Below are 19,044 nucleotides of genomic sequence, written 5' to 3'. Positions count from 1 at the left end.
AGCAACTCTCAATGGAGGCACCGAAGATTCTCAACCAAGGCCTCCAAAGAAGAGACAGATATTTAGGTAATTTCCAATACTAATAAACCAGCAAGGTTTATTGGTTTATATCCAATGAAGATTTTTGATGGGGACATTTACAGTCTGACCAAGATGAACCAAATTTTCTCAAACATTCAATCCATAAATGGTGCTGCTGTGTTTCAAAACAAAGAGGTTGGTGGGTCAGGCAAACAGTGTTTTCTCAAAGGTCTTGTTCCAGTGTCATCAGAACCACATTCTCCTCTGATGTTAGGCCTTGAGGCACATGATCTTGGGTATTGGGGGCCTTTTGGGGGGAAACATCAACGAGCAGGGCAACTATCCTACAGTACATTTGTCAAAGAGCAAAGAGTGCTTGACAAATATGTTTGGTCTGCTGAGAAGACACTGGGCGGTGTTGTTCTCGTCTGAATTGGCCATGCCGAAGGCAAACAAAAACGACGTCTGAGATGGAGCCCGGGATTTACGCTGGGTTAATGACTCAGATCAGGGGTCCAAGAGGATCCCAGCAGAAGAGGAGAGAGAAAGGATCTTGATTGCATAAAGATTTATTGAGACAGAAAAAAAGAAAAAAGTGAGAAATAAAAGAGAGATAAAGAAAAGAAAGAGGGAACGGGGGGCCACTAGAATCCCTGGTGGACAAAATCCAGCTTTTGGTGGCCTTGTTTTGATGGCTTTCAAAGTGCCAGCCATGCTCATAATGAAAATGTGAAGTCTTTTTAAAAAAAGTGGTAAATTAAGTCTTTCTCTCCAAGTCAGTGGCCCTCAAGCGCCGGGTGAGAAAGAGCGAGGGGCAGGCAGATTAGCTTTCGGGGGTCCCCAGGGGACCCCTACTCGTCAGCATTAGGGGGAGGAGGATGTTGAGAGTTTCTCAGGGATGGGTATCTATACTCCCCCATCCACACTGCAAAAAATGAAATCTAACCAAGTGTTATTAATCTTAGTATGAAAAGATTTACCTAGTGCTCTCTCGAAAGATCATTTTGACTTAATTTAAGAAGACTTTGACTTATTTTAAGGAGTCTTATCAAGACTAATTTACTTAATGCACTGGCAGACACATTTGCTTGTTTTTAGGACAAATTTGCTGAACGCACTGGCAGACAAATTTGCTTGTTTTCAGGATGAGATGTCTTAAAATTAGTCAAATTTATCTTAAATTATGTCAAATGATTTCTATTCTTGATATAAGATTAATAATCTTGGTTGGCACCTCTGGTTCAGTTAATCCACTCGTTGACAAATCAGGAAAGAACTTGGAGTGGTTTGTGTGGTAAATTGGTGTTATAACTGCAGAAAGCACTACAGGATTGTGGCCCACAAATGAGATCTACCTGAGTCTACACTGCAAAAACTGCTTATCTAACACAATCTAACCAAGTGTTATTAATCTTATATCAAGATAAAAAAAAACTAGTTGGTATTGTTTTCAAACTGTTTTCAGTATAAAGAGACTTACCTAGCGCTTTCTCATGAAATCATTTGACTTAATTTAAGAAAAGTTTGACAAGCAAATTTGTCTGCCAGTGCGTTAAGCAAATTTGTCCTAAAAACAAGCAAATTTGTCTGCCAGTGCATTGAGTAAATTTGTCTTGATAAGACTCCTTAAAATAAGTCAAGGTCTTCTTAAATTAAGTCAAAATGATCTTTACGGGAGAGCACTAGGTAAGTATTTTCATACTAAAAACAATACCAAATAGATTTTTTGATCTTAATAGAAGATTATTAACACTTGGTTAGATTTCATTTTTTGCAGTTAGACCTCAGGGGTTCTTTTCAAGGAATGGCCCAAAAAGAGTGGTGTTGAGTTATAGTTAGATTACAAATCCATTGTTTTCAAATTGTATATCTTATCTATTTGTGTTTTTGTACTTCACTTTGTATTTCTAGTATCCTGTTTATTGCATACATCCTTTATCACTATTGGGATGCAAGAGCACTGGCATCAGAGATAAAAGATTTAATATATGAAGTTAAAATTATATTGTGGATATTAATTTACTGGGGAATTCTGCTATTCTTGATTTTAAACATTGATTGTGGCATGTGAAGATGTAACAGGATGATCATGGATATTAATTTAACATGCAGCTACTGTAGTGACCGAATGGTCAAATGCTGATCTTGGGGTAACAGTGGGACTGGGTGGAGCATGGCTACTGAACATGTAGTCTTTCAGGCAGTAGACAGCTGTGGTCTGTTGGGGTCCAGCCCTTTCCTGTTGCGTGCTCTTGCAGGTTAAGAGTTCATTGTTTTAGGAAGCGGTCTGATGACTGCTAACTGGGATACAATGGAGGGAGTGTGAGTGGGAGTAATGTTTTAGGGAAGTGTGGGACTGTGAGTGTGTGTGTGTGTGTTAGTTTGACATTAACTATGACCTTGTACAACTTAGTAGGGCAAGCAGTTTCTTGTCAGTCTCAATTGTGCTGCTTTGCTGAACACAAGTGTGTTGTATGTGTATAAAGTGTATATTTTATATTATAAAATTATAAAATTGTATTTTATACACTGATATGTATAGTGTGGACTTGTTTTGATCCAAGACACTTTTAGAGGATAATGAATCAAGTCTAACCTTGAACCTGCGCTTAGCCTGTAACATATCACCATGTCTCTCTTAACACTTTAATTCAATTTCTGTAAATCCAGATCTTCTTTGATATTTTCCTCTTTCTATTTAGCCCTTTCTAATGTTGATTTCTGATTTGGGTTTTGGTGATGTAATTTTAGTTTTGAGTTGTGTAAGTATAAAGAGAGGAGGGCATTAGGTCAATTAAGCTTTCTATTCAGCACTGACCCATAGAGAGTGAATGAGTTACCTCTCCATTTTTACTGACATACATTTGCACAGCTCAGTCTCTCAATCCAGGTTTGTAAAATAGATGTCTAGTGCTCTTCCTGGCATGTACATGTTTAAAAAGAAAGACCTCTAAAAGTCTCCAGTAGCTCTTGGATTTCATTGCTGTTGTCTACTACACTGACATTCTGTAGGCCGCAATAGTGAGCTTGAATAATGAGGAGCAAATGAGATGAATGATGTTGCAAACACTGGTGTTTTCAATAAATCAAACCTTTTGTTATAGCCCACGTTATTGAAATACAACTGGTGTCAACTGGCAAATATTTACACTGTGTGAAACTACTTATCCCTGGGTAACATAGTAAGGACAACGCTAAAGGAAATTAGATTTCTTTCACAAATGCACTGCAGGTTAGGGCTGTTCCCGTCAAGCAAAGGAAATCACAGTAACTAGGTGTTGGCTGAAACTTTGCTTTCTCTGTAATGTAATTGTGGAAATACTATTTTTTGGAGTTTGGACATAGACGTGTATTTTTGCTATACAGACTAGTGTGCATTCAATTGACATGTCTACCCTCATGAATCCAAAGAGTATCTCCATTTCATCAGTTGCATGTCTTCACTGTATAGATTTATTGTATGTTAATTTAAATCTTCATTCTGGCTTCCTAGTCCTGGGATCTGTTGTTGACGCTGTAAACCTATTCTAATCTTTATTTGACTTTCTCTTTCAGTCATTCATTCGCTTTCATCTCAATATTTTTTCAAAATAAAAGATATGACACATTTTTCACATCATTAAATATATCCATTTATGATAATCATAATATATTAGTATGCATTACAAGACAATACACAACATTTTCGCCCTGGACACAGCTAAACATTCTTTACTGTACAGACCAACTATGAACAAATGACAGGTCATCTTCAAATATCAGAACACATGATGAATTCTCCAAATACTAGGAAAATTTGTCTCAATATAAAAGGTATGTTGGCATCACTCACAGGACCAAACATTCAATGTATGACTCCAGTTTTATGGGATTCAGTACGGTAAATGAGAGCGAAGGATGGGTTTCATGACCAGTTTGGTACAATTTGTAAATTCAGTGTGTGTGTGTGTGTGTTTGCTGGGTGTATGTGCCTGTCTGAAATGTAAGATTATTTTGATCTTTCTCTAAAATATTCCTGTCAATAAATGTAAACAAGGATAAAAGTTAGTGTTCTGTATGCCCACTTATTAAATCTATGGTTCTCAAACTTCAGGTTAATAGCATGTGTATACAATCTAGTTAATGTCTTACAAAAAATAACTATACATCTATACAATTAACAAAATGAACAGAGCAGTATCATCAAAATAAAAAAAGAAAATGTAAAGTACCAAGTCACTTTTTAAAAAATAGACATTTACACTTCATAGATGTTTTTCCATGAGGGCAAATTCACAATAGAAATGAGGCTAAATTTGAGGGTTTGACTGAATTACCACAAATTCAGGAACATTATTTTTAACCAACCACAGTCATATGCCTTAATTAGAACTACACTCAGTTGAATAAAATTAATTTCATAAGAAATAAATGGATTTGTTTAATAACCATGCATTTAGGATCACCACATTAGATGATGTACCATCAATTTGAAGTAAAACAATGCACAGAAAAGGACACTCTAGGTGTACTGTATATCTACAATAAATTTCAGCTTATAGGCCTCTGAAGTTTGAATACTTGTGATGACTGCTAATACCAGCTGGTTTAGGTCTGATTCTGGCTGCATGTTAAATTTATGATTTATAGTCATGTAAAGCAAAAGGCATTTTTTTCCTCATACCATCAGAGAATTGAGGTTAGATGCTTTGCTGATTCTAGATCCACGTTCAGGTATCTGTGTTAGCGAACAGTTACACAAGAAAGCACACAAAGCTTAAACCACACATACACATATTAAGTAAAGAATGGACAGTGAACCCCCTGTCTAATTCACTAGCTGCTCCTCAAATCTATGAGATATGATTATAGAAGTGATTGAACATGCCCCCCCCCCCCCCCCCCCCTCTATTATTTTCCCTTTGATATGGAATGATGCCTTGCTCAGACATGCACTTCATCGATCATTTAAAGGCCAGAGAAAATGAGGCCACGTTTTTATGAATTTCAGCCGCACAACACAAATGGGTATCCCCCTCCCCCCCCCCCCCCCCAGTAGGCCTTGGTTGTGTAAGGAAATGAAAAGAAAACATGAATGTTACTGGTGAGGTATTCGTGAAGTTTTAACATTAAGGCACAAAAGAAATGTGATGGACTCTACTTCCATACCCATCCTAACCCCCCACAGTTTTATCAATGTGAGCAGAAACCACAGCAAAACCACGGCTTAATGAAGAGTTTAGTGTGTTAACACTTCTAGTGGCAAGTGGTTTACACCGTTTCACTGGAACTCGACCAAGGAAACAGCCAACTGAGACTGTTTCAACCACAAGCTCTTCTCGGTCACCTTAACTCTAAGCAAAATGACAAAATACACATAACAAGAGCCAACTTTGACTCTGACAAGAGATACAGTAGCTTGTTTTTTTTGTAATGCTGTCTTTAAAAAGATAACAAACTGGTACAATCAACAACACCTATTGTGAATGAAACACAAAGGACTTGTACATAGTATTTTATATGCCAGGTTAGGTGCAAACTTTGCAAATCCACAATGAAGACACAACCCTTGAAGGAAAACAGACTGCAACACTGGGCTCCTTCACAAACAATCCTAAAGATGAGGAAATGGAGGGAAAAAAACATTCGCTTATAATATTGTCAGTATGCCTCTACCCAGGGTAGCAGCACTCCAGTTCTTTTACGCCAAGACATCATCATCATCTCAATCATATCTATGATATATCCCTCTTCCTTTATTTCTCTTCATACTTCACACTTTTTTGCTCCTTCTTTTTTGCCACCTCACCCCTCTGCCAGACAAGGGGCCTAGCACTTGCCCCTCTTGTCTCGTTGCTGGAACTTGCGGAGGCGTCGTGCCCACAGGTCCTTCCAGGGGATGAGCAGGCTGCCCTTGTCGGCCACCACGCCGCTCTGGCCACGGGAGTCATCCTCATCGGAGCCCAGCAGCAGGTACTTGCGGCCGGGCTTGATCTTGGGGCAGCGGCAGGCTACGTCCTTGGCACGCACCCACAGCAGCTGGTCCCCACGTCGGATGCGCTGGCCGCCCTGCTTGTAAACGGAGATGACGTTGATGGTGAACTTCCACCACTCGCCGGCCTTGTCACCCTTCAGCACATGGACTTGAAGCGCTGTGGAATGGAGACAGACGGAGCTTAGACACCATTAAGCTGTTTGACAGTCTTATGTCAATATTTCGTGAATGGCCTTATTTTAACCTAATGTCGTTTGAAGAGAACAAAATAATTTTTCGAGAAGAGAAATAAATAATTGCTTCCAGTATTTCTTCCATGCACGTAATTTTGAAAGCTGTTGGCTGAAAACTAAACATTTCATCTGAATTGATGTTGGCATTGACCAATATAAACATCAACTGTGTTCTTGGCTCTGGAACATCCGATTTCACATTTTAACAAACGTTTGGCCAAACGACCACAAATCCTTGGAAAACAAAAATAAATTCAGTGTCTTTGAACTTTTAGCGCGGATAGCCCACAGATGGGCTCATTTTGCAGCATGTTTCTGTCCTCCTCACACTCACAGACCTCCAATCCAGCGACTAAGCTACCCACCAGAGGCAGTGCGGTCCCTGAGAACGGGCTTCTCCCTCCGCTTCACCCCCTTCGTTCCTCCTCCATCACTAACCTCTGACCCCGGTCCATTATACTGCCCAGCGTGCTTGGTATTGCGGCTACAGTTGCCATAGTGCTCCCGGTGTAAAGACAATGAGGGACCGCAGAGAGCATTTAAATGTGCCCCTCCCAGCCAAGTGGGACTCGCTATGATGTTTGACTACAGTGGACGTATCCTTAGAAACGCTTTCCTGCCCTCCACCGACACAGTTTTAAGGAGGGGGAGAGGGGAGGGGGCATGACACATGATACTACTCCAGCGCTTGGGATATGAATGAGCAGCCATGCTTAAATATCCACAAGCCAAAGCAGGGTACGAGGTGGTGAATGCAGGAAGGTGAATGAGGTGAAACTGTATATTAAGTGCGTAAGGGGCACATTGGTGCATAATGCTCGCGGGAATTCTATTTAATGTAGACGGAGAAAAAAGCTTTTCAAACACGTGTGATACCTTCCCCCGGGCATCGCCGTGTATTTTTTCACTCACTGTGCATGGTAATCAGGTGAGATTCCTTTGTAGTTCCAGAGAAAACTCTGTGTTCCTAGGATTTCAACGTGGCAATACATTCTGGAGGTGGATTTATAAAACTAAGGCCAGAACCTACCTCAGGCACAGGGAATGCAGGCTGGATGGCCGTGGAGTTTAGGGCTATTTCTGGGAAAGAATGGAAATGATGCCTGTCAACAGACTGGGTTTTTTGAAGGAGACTTTGTTGTTTGCCTCCAGATGCATACAGTACATAGAACAACTGCATTCTTTTTTGATGGACTGGAGGTTATGTCATAAATGGTAGAAACGTTTCTCTCTCTCTCTCTCTCTCTCTCGAGCTTCACCCACTTTTTCTTCTCTCCAAAATCTTTCTCTGTTTTGCTCTCTCTCTCTCACTCTCTCTCATCCTCACGCCTGCTGAATGACAGCTTCCCTCTTTTAGAGATGGGGCATTATTTCCCTGCTCTCACAAAAGCAGCTTGGAATGTTCTGATTGAACAGCAGAGTGAGCAAATTGCACACAATTTGAGAATGAGAGAGGGGGAGTTTGGAGTGGGGGAGGAAGGGGGGGTGGGGGGGGGGGGGGGTACAGAAGAGGAAAAAAGACTGTTGGGTCTGAGTCGAGCACACAGTCTCACAGCCCATGCCATTCACTCACAAAGAGTCCCTGGGCTGGAGCCGACTTGTTCGACCAGAGGAATAAAGAGGATGTGTGTGTGTGGGGAGATGGGATTGGGTTAGGGGGGTGTGAGGAGAGAAAGGGAGCGGGATGGGGGGTGTCACACTATTTATCTTCCCAGCCGCAGAGAGCCTTCCAGAGGAATCTTGACGTGTTTTCGACCTCATGAGCAGCACCCGGGGGCCTACTCCCAGAGTCCTCTCCCCTTCCAAAAGAAGCGGCATGAGAAATGCTCTCTCGTCTCCACATTGGGCCTGCCTTTCTCTCTCTCTCCCTCTCTCTCTCTCTCTCTCTCTCTCTCTCTCGCTCTCCCACCTCAGTGCCAGTCAGCTGGAGGTTATGAGTGCAAATTGTCACAGTTAGCACCTCTCCGTCTACAGCGGTTTGAGGTATAAGTGACAGACGGCACAGGTGACACTGGTGCAAACTCACTGTGCCTTGTCGAGGAGCAGAGGGCAGGGCTGCGATCTGTAGCCCGGAGGCAGGGGCCCTAGTCCTGACAGAGTGAGAGGGGCCGTGGCCCAGAGTACGCCACCACTACCCCCCCCCCCCCCCCCCCCCCCCATTGCACCCCTGGGAGAACATGAAAGCAGTTCTTTTTCTTTTCCACTGGGGAGGGCAGACAATGAAGTACATCCACAAGATCACACAGACAGACATGAAGCATGTGGGACAGTCACAGAGAGAAAGTGAGAGAGAAAGAAAGACAGAGTGCAAAAGAGAGGAAGGGAAAGAAAAGGAGGGGAGCACAGAGGGCTGCCAAGTCTCCCGCTGGGTCGTCTCATTCTGGGCGAGGCGTGAGGGGTTGACTCGCATGCCGCCGAACAAGCAGCACCTAATCAAATTAGTGCGCCTAATTACAGCACTGAGGCCCCCCCGCGCTTCCCCTGCTGAGCTTATCACACACACGCATACGCACACACATACATGCAAAAACTCATGCTCACAGAAAGACAGGCATAACTCACATACTACGAAGAAACACACTCATTGGTTCAGAAAATTTCAATAAATTAGTTATGAACACTAGCCTGGCTATCACCAGACCAAGCACAATCTTTTAAGATTGAACATTAGTCTGGGGAGTCTGCTATGTATTTTCTACTGCACAAGAGGCGTGATCAACGGGCATAGTTCAAATGACTCTGTACGCAATTGGATAGTCATTCACCAATCAGACCAACGATCCGGGTGACGTTTGCAGAGCGATCTGAAAACTCCAGGCAGGAAACTTGTCAATAAACATGTTGGTGGTTTGTATCGTAAAAGCACAAATTTTCGCCCCTTTCGTTCGGAAATTCTAAATCAAATATGTTTTTTTAATACTTCAAAATAACTTTTGATAAATTAACCATACATTTTTCAGTAGGCATAGGTGTGTAGATGTGAACAAAATCTGGTTTGGTTCTTAACACTCTGTTTTCGGAAGCTTTGGCCCAGAGTGCCAGCAATCTAGATAATTGTTGATGATTTTTGTAGAGCCACAGTGGGTAGGGGTATGAATACTTATGCACCCTGTATTTTAATGAAGAACATTTATTTATTTACGATACATTATTCATTCACAAAGAAAATTGGTGTCCTTAAAGGTTGGATTTTTCCTAATTTTTTTAATTAAGGCATTAAGATCCATTTCCAAAAGATGTTTTAAAAAGACTTTTTACAAAAGATGTAAAAAGACTCTTTATAGGCACTGTAAAATGTCCAGATCGTGCGTTTTCATGAGTTTTCGATCGTCATCTATTTCAGGTCTATTCATCATAGAGTTCCCAAAATTGCACAAAAGGTGTTTTAGAGTGTCTATTTTCGTAATTAAAAAAAAAAGCTAAAAACGCAATATTGCGTTTTTGGCACTCAACACATGGGAACAAAAAACACAGTATTGCGTTTTTGGCACTCAAAGTGTTAACCGGAGCATTTACTGCCTTAAAAATTTGATTTTGTTTACCGTGCTCGGAGTTTGGTGCTGGGCTGTTGGGTTCCTTATTTCCGCCCACTTACTCGGCACATCAACGGTTAGACTGAGAATTCTCGTCACAAAATTAAAATTCCACTGGAGCTTTTCGAGTCATGGTAAAATGTCATTTTTGGTACATAGCTAATTTAGATGCACTTATGGGGTGGGTGCTTGCGTTTCTTTAGGGATCCGCCGTCTTGGTTTATATAGAAATGAATATTAAGTGACACATATATGTAAAAGGGCGGAAAGAGGTGACGTTCCATAGCATTGATCAGCGGTCTGCAGAAGCAGCAATGTCATCGAGCAATTTTTGCAGGTTGTGCAAAAAAAAAAACATGAAAGTGAGTGGTATTTACACCCACTCGATCGATTTGTTTGCTAACCTAAAGAAGACATTGAGCATCGTCGAGAGGTTAAAAGGAATTGGATTGACAGTCGTGAGAGAGACTTTGCTGTCGCACAAAATTGTAACGGAAGCAGGAGAGAAAGATGCACAGGTTTCACACACACACACACACAAATTCATACACAGTGTCCCAAACCACATGCCACCCATTACCCCTGTTTGATTTATTGTCCTTTTTATGAAGCTGAATGTCAGTGCTACATTTTGCTCCATTATGTTCACTGTCGTCTTAGCTACAGACAACAATGAAAACAATTGTTACGCCATATTTCTGCTCTCCCAGTGCCGGAGCAGCTGTCCCCTCTAGTGTTCGCCCCCCAGTTTAGCACCTGATGCTCCGCTATAGGGTTGCCCCAGGACCACACCCCTGTGTTTGTAGTGCAGGACCTCCCGATTGACCCCCATAAATCCTCACCCCCAACACACACATAGACTCACACAACACACACACACAGACAACACATTCAAAGATAAAAGTTGGAGAGGTTTGAAGGCTTCATCACAAAGACAAGCATCACACACAAGATGATAGCTAGCTTTAAGAGCTTTAGTTCTGTCTGTCAGAGAGAAAGAGAGCGAGAGAGGGAAGCTCTGGCACTGTCCTGCCTAGGGACAAAACAACGCATCCTCTGTTTATTCATTCAGCAAAAGGTGCATTTTCACGGATTATCTGCCTACAAAAAAAGAGTCCGGGGCATTTTCAAAACACTAGAAAACAAAAACAACTTTCTTGGCCCAAAGTTTAGAATTATACACAATGTGAATGAAGATGACAGCTGGGTTACCGCAGACGGGTTACATTAATCTCTCTGGCTTTTTTTTTTTCATTACTCGGCTGCAAATGAGGAAAACAGAGGACTCTGGGATTGCTTTTTTATTTACTTGGATGCCGTTAAAAGTACCTCTGACTTGTGTCCCTTGTGCCACTGGTTGATTGATGGGGCTCTGTGAGCCAGAGTGTGTGTATGTGACAGGAGACACAGTGAGATGTGAGACGTTTACTGACTGTTGTAAGCTTCTCCTCTGACTCTGCTCTGTTTCCTCATTGTAGGAGACACATGCTTCTGAACAACAAACTTTCCAGTAAGGCAGTTAACGCAATGTCTCTTTCCAGTTAAGTGGTAAGAGCCAAACTCTACATCCTTCAAAACAAAACAATTCTCAAATATTGTTTATGTGATGAGAGTCAGGTGCTCTGAAATGTTTTATAACTGCTAAACAAAATAACAAGTAATCTGAACTACAAGGAATACATTTGGATGTGGTGGGCATATCCTATTATAAACATCGTAGAGAGAATGACATTGTGGTTTAGGTCAGATGATTTTCATATGCCTTGCTGTCTTTTCTCTGGGAAAGTGGAGGGAGTTTTTGGCTTTCCTGACATGAAAAATAATACTTAGAGGATGGCATTGATGCAGACCTGAGCTGTTGACTCAGCTCTCCCATAGAGCCTTATACACACAAAATACACACACACACACACACACACACACACACACACACACACACACACACACACACACACACACACACAAACACACAGTCATACACACACAAAACACACTCATGAAACACAAATACTCTCACACACATCAAACAAACACAGACTGACACACATGCCCACACAATCTCACAAACACACACATTCAAGCACACTCACACTCACCACACAAACACACATACATGTACTGTACCCATGTGGTCATGCGGTGGGGAACCTCACTTGAATGCGTGGGAGGGGTGATTTGTTCTGTGGTTTAGGAGACACAAATCCGCTGATAGGATATCCCCACTGTAATATTGCTATGATTAATGAGGACTCTGAAATCCATGGAGAGAAACTGTATGCGAGGGCATGGCAGCTACACACAGGAGGCAGGACAAAGAAACTCTATCTCTATCTATGTGAACATGGACTGGAGCCTGGGAAAAAGAGTGCCATGACCAGTCCATATTGCCATTCACGTTTCTCCCTCTCGTTTCATTTTGTTTCTCTCTATTTCTCTTCATATCATTCCCTGTCTTTACACCTTTCTCACTGCCTATGGGAGCTCATGGTGATTGTAGGGAAGAAAGAAACAATTCCAAAGATTTAGCGCAGGACAGGCAGTATTTTTATTCCAAAGGAAAAGATTGTTGTGGCAATAGGCCAGTTTCAACCTACATGTATACTGTCTCCTTATTGTTGAAAGTAAGATTTTCTTTAACGCGGTGGCAAGGAGGTTGGTGTCCTATTTGAAGTTGAATTGTTTACTAGATTTTTCAGTGAAGAAAACGGAGATCCCACAATTTTCTGAATGTTTGGAAATCAGTAGTATGATTTGGTATCAAATTCAAACAGCAAGAACAGAAGGCAGAGACATCCAGGTGCCTTTGGATCTGTCCCACAGTCTGCTGGAAGGCATTCAGCTACTTTCAGGTGACTGAGAAGATCTCTGCATAAGTTAGGGCGTATTTTCAGGACATTAAGTTCTGCACAAAATATTAGCAGCATTTGGAGTTTGTTATTATGGCTGGATGCACCATTTCACCATTGTTTTTCACTGTGGCTAAGGAGGTAATTATAAGGACATCGAAATGAGTTGTTGGAGGGGAAAGGCTGCAGGATGCCACCCGGTTCCGAGCCTATATGGATGACATGACAATGATGACAACATCGATTCCATGTACCCATTGGCTGTTAGTCAAGTTGAATGACACTCTGAAATGGGCAAGGATGAAGAAGAAACTAAGCAAATGAAGAAGTGAAGAGGGGAGAACGTCTGGAGGAAGTTTTATATTAATGGGGAGGTGATTCAGTTTATAAGTATAAGTATAAGTATAAGTATATATACTCTTTTGATCCCGTGAGGGAAATTTGGTCTCTGCATTTATCCCAATCCGTGAATTAGTAAAACACACACAGCACATAGTGTACACACAGTGAGGTGAAGCACACACTAATCCCGGCGCAGTGAGCTGCCTGCATCAACAGCGGCGCTCGGGGAGCAGTGAGGGGTTAGGTGCCTTGCTCAAGGGCACTTCAGCCGTGCCTACTGGTCGGGGTTCAAACCGGCAACCCTCCGGTTACAGGTCCAAAGTGCTAACCAGTAGGCCACGGCTGCCCCAAGGTGGTACAATTTCACATTGAGTGACTGAGGACAGGTTCATTAATTGTAATTGTGTATTAATTGTCAAGGCAATTAGATAGAACCTTCTTGCCTGGTAAACTCATGTTGTGGTGGTTTAAAATTTTGCCACGCATCAGGAGGCCTTTGTTTGTGTATGAAATTGCTGTTTCAGTGGTGGAGACATTTGAGAGAACTGTTAATAATACAGTTAGGAAATGGGTTGGGTTGTCAATTTGTATTGCATTGTATGGAGAAGGAATTTTTGAGTTACCAATTACCAGCTTGGTGGAGGAGTTCAAATGTGCTATGAGCAGTCTGGAGATGATGCTGTTAGAGTCATCAAGAACACTGTCCCATCAATGAAAACTTAAAAAAATGGAATCCACGGGAAGCAGTTAAGCATGCTCAAGGCGCACTGCAACATAAGGATATTGTAGGGCAGGTGCAGAGTGGAAGAACAGGGTTTTCGTCTGGACGTCAATTGGACGTCATGGAACATGAGGTAAGGCTACAGCACAGGAGAAGAGACACATGGTAACCTGCTTTGTTCATGAACAAATCACGATCAACAGTGGTGGCTCAAGAGAATCAAGGGCAATGGATGATGAACTGGCATGATGTTGAAAAGAGGAGGATCAGCTGGAGAGAGCAATGGCCCATGGATACTAACTGCATTCAATTCTTTATAGGAGCCATGTGTGATGCTCTTCCACCTCCACAGAATCTCAGTCAGTGTGTTGTTGAAGACAGAACTTTAAGTCATCTATGGTACTTGTTGGTGTCTGTAATGTGTCCCAACCCTTCATGAATGTGGAGGGGAGGTGGGTCCAGGATGCTAGACACAGCTTTTGAGACTTTTGGAGTCATGGGTCTAATTCAAGGAAACACCAATGAAGGAAGGTACCTACAGTACTTGATAACTCCAGTGAAATGCTCACAAAGGCTTCTCTGTTGGTTGATGATAGTATCAATGTTGTGCCGTGAAGAAGAGCCTTTACAGATCCCGGGTACAACGTGCAGTGTGTTTGTTATTGCCGCCAGCGAATTGTATATTGTTGTATCTCTTGTTCTGTTGTGTAATTATAGATAGGCCAATTATGCATTGATGTTGAATCTCACATCATACTGTGTAACATTAAGGCTTGGTTGTTGATTGCCCACTGTGGAAAATCCCTTACCTATAGCACAAGGAATTTAACACCTTTCCCGTGTATGTCTGAAAAAAACTCTCTTGTTCAGCATCTATCTATATCCATCATTCTACTTCTCTTCTCTGATTATTTTTCTTAAAATTATTTTGATTGGCTCTTTCTCCATTTCACCTCCTAGCGCTTACCTTCCTAACTTCACTTTTTTGTTTTCTTTTTCTGTTTTTGCTCTCTCTCTCCTTGCAGAGGTAGCCAGCCTAAGGTGGTGAGGGTCTGGCAGTGAAAGGTTGCTGGTGTGTGCGTGTGTGTGCATTCGTGCGTGCCTGTGTGTGTGTGTGTGTGTGTGTGTGTGTGGTGGTGGTGGCGTAGGAGAGGTTGGGTCTGGGGTCTGTGCTGTGAGGTGCATAGACACAGCGTGGTGGGAGAGAGGAAATGACCCGTTAGCTGTAATTGAGTGGGCCCACGAATGAGAGCAGTGGGGGTTGTGTGGAGAGGTGGGGGCCACCAGGGGAGGCGCTGGGAGTGCGGAAAGCTGGCTAAGATCAGAAACCTGGCTTTTCACCAAATAGTACCAACCCAACCTCAAAGCTACACCACTCCCACCTCCCACTCTACCCCTCGGTCGAGCTACCAAGATCCAGCTGAGCCTGTCTACAAGCTGGCTTTCTGCTCTCAGCGGCCCTCTGTTCAGCTCGGACTGGTGGAGTTTAACTGGTTGGCTAGGCCTTGGCTGACGACTACAGAGCTATGTTGAAAAAGTTTAAAAAGTCAGGAGCCTGAGAAACGTCTGGGAATTGCTACGCTACATTCCCCATAACAGAGACGAGCGAGCAGGAATGAGATCAAGATGTTCAACCATGAAGTTAGCTATAAAACATCTGTCTGTACACCCCATGCCGACCCCCTCCTACCTCAGTGAAGGTACACTGAAGTATGCTGTTAGCTCTCTTCCCCCGACTCCTTCCAGCAGACCCTCTTATGTGCCCTGCATGAGGCTTTTGCTCTCATGAATCTTAAATAACAGTATCCCACCATAAAACAAAAGGTGAGGGAACGTTTTAAGATCTGTCAGTGGTAGACGTTTGGGAGAGAAATCATCACCAGCATCGCCTCAACTATGTGTGGACGACGAGGAGACAAATAGCCCAAGCTTCTCTTAACTCCTCAAATCCCTCCCCAACAGCCTTTCTCTATCTGCTCTTGAAGTTGCCTTTGAGCCTCCAAATCTCCTCAATCCAGCTACATTCTCCTTTTTTCGAAATGGAAACCACCTGTGAGCATTGATCCACATGGTGTTGTAATGTCTGCAGCCAGTACTGTCAGGAAGGACCCTGCTGGGCTGTGGGCTTTGATACGGTGACTTTAATCCTGACGGCATGAGTGAGCCGTCACCACAGTGCCTTTGGAAACAGAGGTGCGGCTCCGAGGCAGATAAAATAAAGATGTCTGACCCCGCAGGTTTGGTCTCAGCAGGTGGTCAGAAAGACACAGAGGACAGCAAGGGAAGGGGGGGAGCCTCGCTTGCTCACTCACCGTAGTGTTTCTTGCAGTACTTCTTCATGTTGATCTTCATCTTGCCCTTGGATGCCTTGCAGTGGGTCTCACAGTCTGGAGAAAGGGAAAGAGAAAGTTGAGAGATAGGGAGAGAGAGAGAGAGAGAACACAAAAGGAGACGGAGACAGAGAGGGGGAAAATGGGGGGAGGCTTGAGATAAAATTCAAGAGCTATAACTCTGACAAGCAGTCAACTCTCCTCAGATGTCTGAGTCGAGAGAGTTGAGAAATCTGGCTGCTGGATATTTATGGGTTTAACTCTGAAGCATGGTCCTCAGTAATATGGTGCGGGTTCTGTAACAAAGTTTGAATAATATAGTTTAGCTTTGAATGCAGTTAAGGTTTGTATGTCTGGCTATACATCATCTTACACAAAACAGCGAGGGGCCATTCAAGGCATCCCACAAACTCTGAAAATAGAACAGAGAATTCTTGAATGATCAGTTCACATGAAGAGAACTCCACTTCCTCTTCTATTCTAAACCAGAGTCCCCCACTACCCCCCACCCCCACCCCCCAATCTCACTACCTCTCCACATCATCAGCTCTGGCTGAGAGTCTCAGCTGTAGTTGTTCAGTGCTAACAAGTTGTTAGTATTTTATTTGTATTGAATCGTCTGAGGTTACTGGAGCCCAGCGCGTGACTCCTGAAAGGAGCTGGTGTCCCCGGACACATGTAATTAGTGACCTCACTGATGGGTCCAGGCCGCTTCTCCAAGAAGATGACTGAAGATCTCCCCATGCGTTGGCCGAGGCCTACTGGCTCGGTGGTCCTGGAGGTCCTGGCTGGAGCTGCCTCCAGCTGAATGATTGATCACTTTAGTGCACCAAGTGGACCATCATTCAGACAAACCTGCCAAGGCGCTCAGGAGGTGGTTGGTCCCTGACCTCGCTTTTGTGCTGAGGATATTGAGGGATTGAGATGGACACAGAGGGCCAGTGAGAAAAGTCTAAAACATTCTCTCATTTGTTTGTTTAGACTTGAGATTGGAAATGGAGAGTCTCTTAGCGAGGTTACCTGAGTCATGTGCAGTGGTCTCAAGATGTCGCTCTGTGTGTGAAAGAAATATTTATGGAGCAGAAATATATACGTATATGTCTGGTGGGTTGAGAAGAAAGTGTGTGTGTGTGTGTGTGTGTGTGTGTGTGTGAGAGAGAGAGAGAGAGAGAGTGGTTGGGAGAGAGTGGGGACCTTTCAGCCTTGCCTGAATATGGACAAACTTCATTATTTTCCCTGGACCCTTCTGTCCGTTCCTTCCCCTTTATGTCCCTTTCTGTTCTGTGTGAATAAGGTTGCCTGGGCAACAGGAGAGAGGGGGAAAAAACGCCTCTGCACCCCTCCACCCCCCCTCCAGAAAAGTTTGTGGTAGCAATGATGGTGGGATTGGAGCCTTTGTGTTTGCGGAGAAAATATTTTCTGCTGAAATGCTTCAACAGTGGGAATGGTGATCTGTTGAATGATGGACTGTTTTGTGTGTGTGTATGTGTGTATGCGTCTGTGTGAGGGAGGGAGGGGTGATGGACACCCACAAAAGTAAATGAATCTGATGAATCCATATTAACCATGCCTCATCACCATGAAAAGGAAATGGACCAGACTCTAAGCAGGGGTGTGGGGGGGCGGTCCCCTGTTTTTCATACGGTGGCCCACGGGGGCCTCAAGCCTTGCCCCACTTTGATGATGCCTGGCAGTGTGACACCTCGCAGCTGAGCCCACCAGCACCCTCCACCCCAGTCATTAGGCAGACTTCAGCTTCTCCGAGGGGACTAATGCACTCTTTGTGAAGCTCCAGGAACCACCATTACCTGCTTTAGCTCTTTGTTTTAATAAGATATCAATTAAAATATAGAAATGTGCTCACTGATGCTCTATTTGAAATATCACCTCACATGACTTGCCTGATTTAACATGAGCTACATGACTTTATCTTATCTAGCATATTTAGGAATGCTGTTTGTCTCAATTAGTTACCATTTAAATACAAAGAGTAAAAAAGTAAGAAAATAAAGACAAAGAAAAAAAACAGTTGAATACACCCGGTTCAGTGATGCCATGAAAACCTTCCTCTGTCTTTCCCAATTCGAAACAAACCTCTCCAGCTACCTCCTTCCCAGCCCTCTCTCAGCTCCTCATGACTAAAGACCCCCCTCTCAGAGCTCTGAGACCAGACAGGGAGAGAGAGCCTGCCAAGTGGTGTTTGTGTCTGTGCCCCCGTTCAATAGCTGGCTCTGGCAGTGGGAGAGACCAGCTGAGAGGCCTGAGGAGGCCGAGTGTCAGTGAGACCTGTCCCAGCGCTGGCCACACGTTCTGGGCATACCGTGGTGAGATAATGGGGATGGCAAATCATGAGGGGGTGTCGGAGCCTAGAACATGGAACATGGAACAGGGAACAGCAAGACCTTGGTCCTAAGAGACTGACACATCTTATTAGTGAGCCAGTTAATTAGATTATTATAGAGGTCCGGACCTCCTTGGCAACAGGGAGATTCACTTTCCTAATTAAGTATCTTCAGTTCAGTCAGTCAGTTAGAAGGTATTGCAAGAATGACAAACAAAATAATATAAATATTTTGTTTTCACACTTGTCCCTGGAATTATCACACACTTCAATACAATCAATCAATGTAATCAATCATTCTGATAAACAGTTTTAATTGATTGTCATTAAAAAAAAAACGCCATACAGCGACACAAGGACACAAGGTTCAGCTTAACATTAAAGAGTTGTTCCGGCTGGCGGAATGCCTCTCTCAGTGTTGTCATGGCAGTCGCTCACCTGTGGGCTCTTCTGAGCTGCTGTAGGAGGTAGTGGGAGACGCCACGGGGATCTCTGTTGGGGGGACAGAAACACAGAATAACAGTCGGTCAGCACCATTCATAAACTACACACCATTCATCATAGCCTTCCATCTTACGTTTCCCCTACCATTTCCCCTCATATTCGGGTTAGAGTGGGTTCCTCCTCTCTGATTCATTGTCACTTCTGTTATTGATCACTGATTAGGATACAAGGGCTTAGGTTTCAAGAAATAAGTTGCCTA

The 19,044-nt window shown here is 43.3% G+C and overlaps 1 protein-coding gene across 1 annotated transcript in view; it reads right to left on the bottom strand.

Moving 5' to 3' along the window:
- Positions 1-3,654: 3,654 nt before the first annotated feature.
- Positions 3,655-19,044, bottom strand: part of ntn1b (netrin 1b) — a 45,124-nt gene continuing 29,734 nt past the window's right edge. Inside the window, exons 5-7 of the mRNA XM_042087561.1 lie at positions 18,780-18,833; positions 15,983-16,057; positions 3,655-6,152 (exon numbers count right to left, since the gene is read on the bottom strand). Of these exons, the coding sequence (XP_041943495.1) occupies positions 5,830-6,152; positions 15,983-16,057; positions 18,780-18,833 (452 nt within the window). The 3' untranslated portion in view covers positions 3,655-5,829. The remainder of the gene's footprint in view (positions 6,153-15,982; positions 16,058-18,779; positions 18,834-19,044) is intronic.

The sequence above is a fragment of the Alosa sapidissima genome, chromosome 3, assembly GCF_018492685.1.
Source record: "Alosa sapidissima isolate fAloSap1 chromosome 3, fAloSap1.pri, whole genome shotgun sequence".
Lineage (NCBI taxonomy): Eukaryota > Metazoa > Chordata > Actinopteri > Clupeiformes > Clupeidae > Alosa > Alosa sapidissima.
This window is presented reverse-complemented; position numbering and strand designations above follow the sequence as displayed.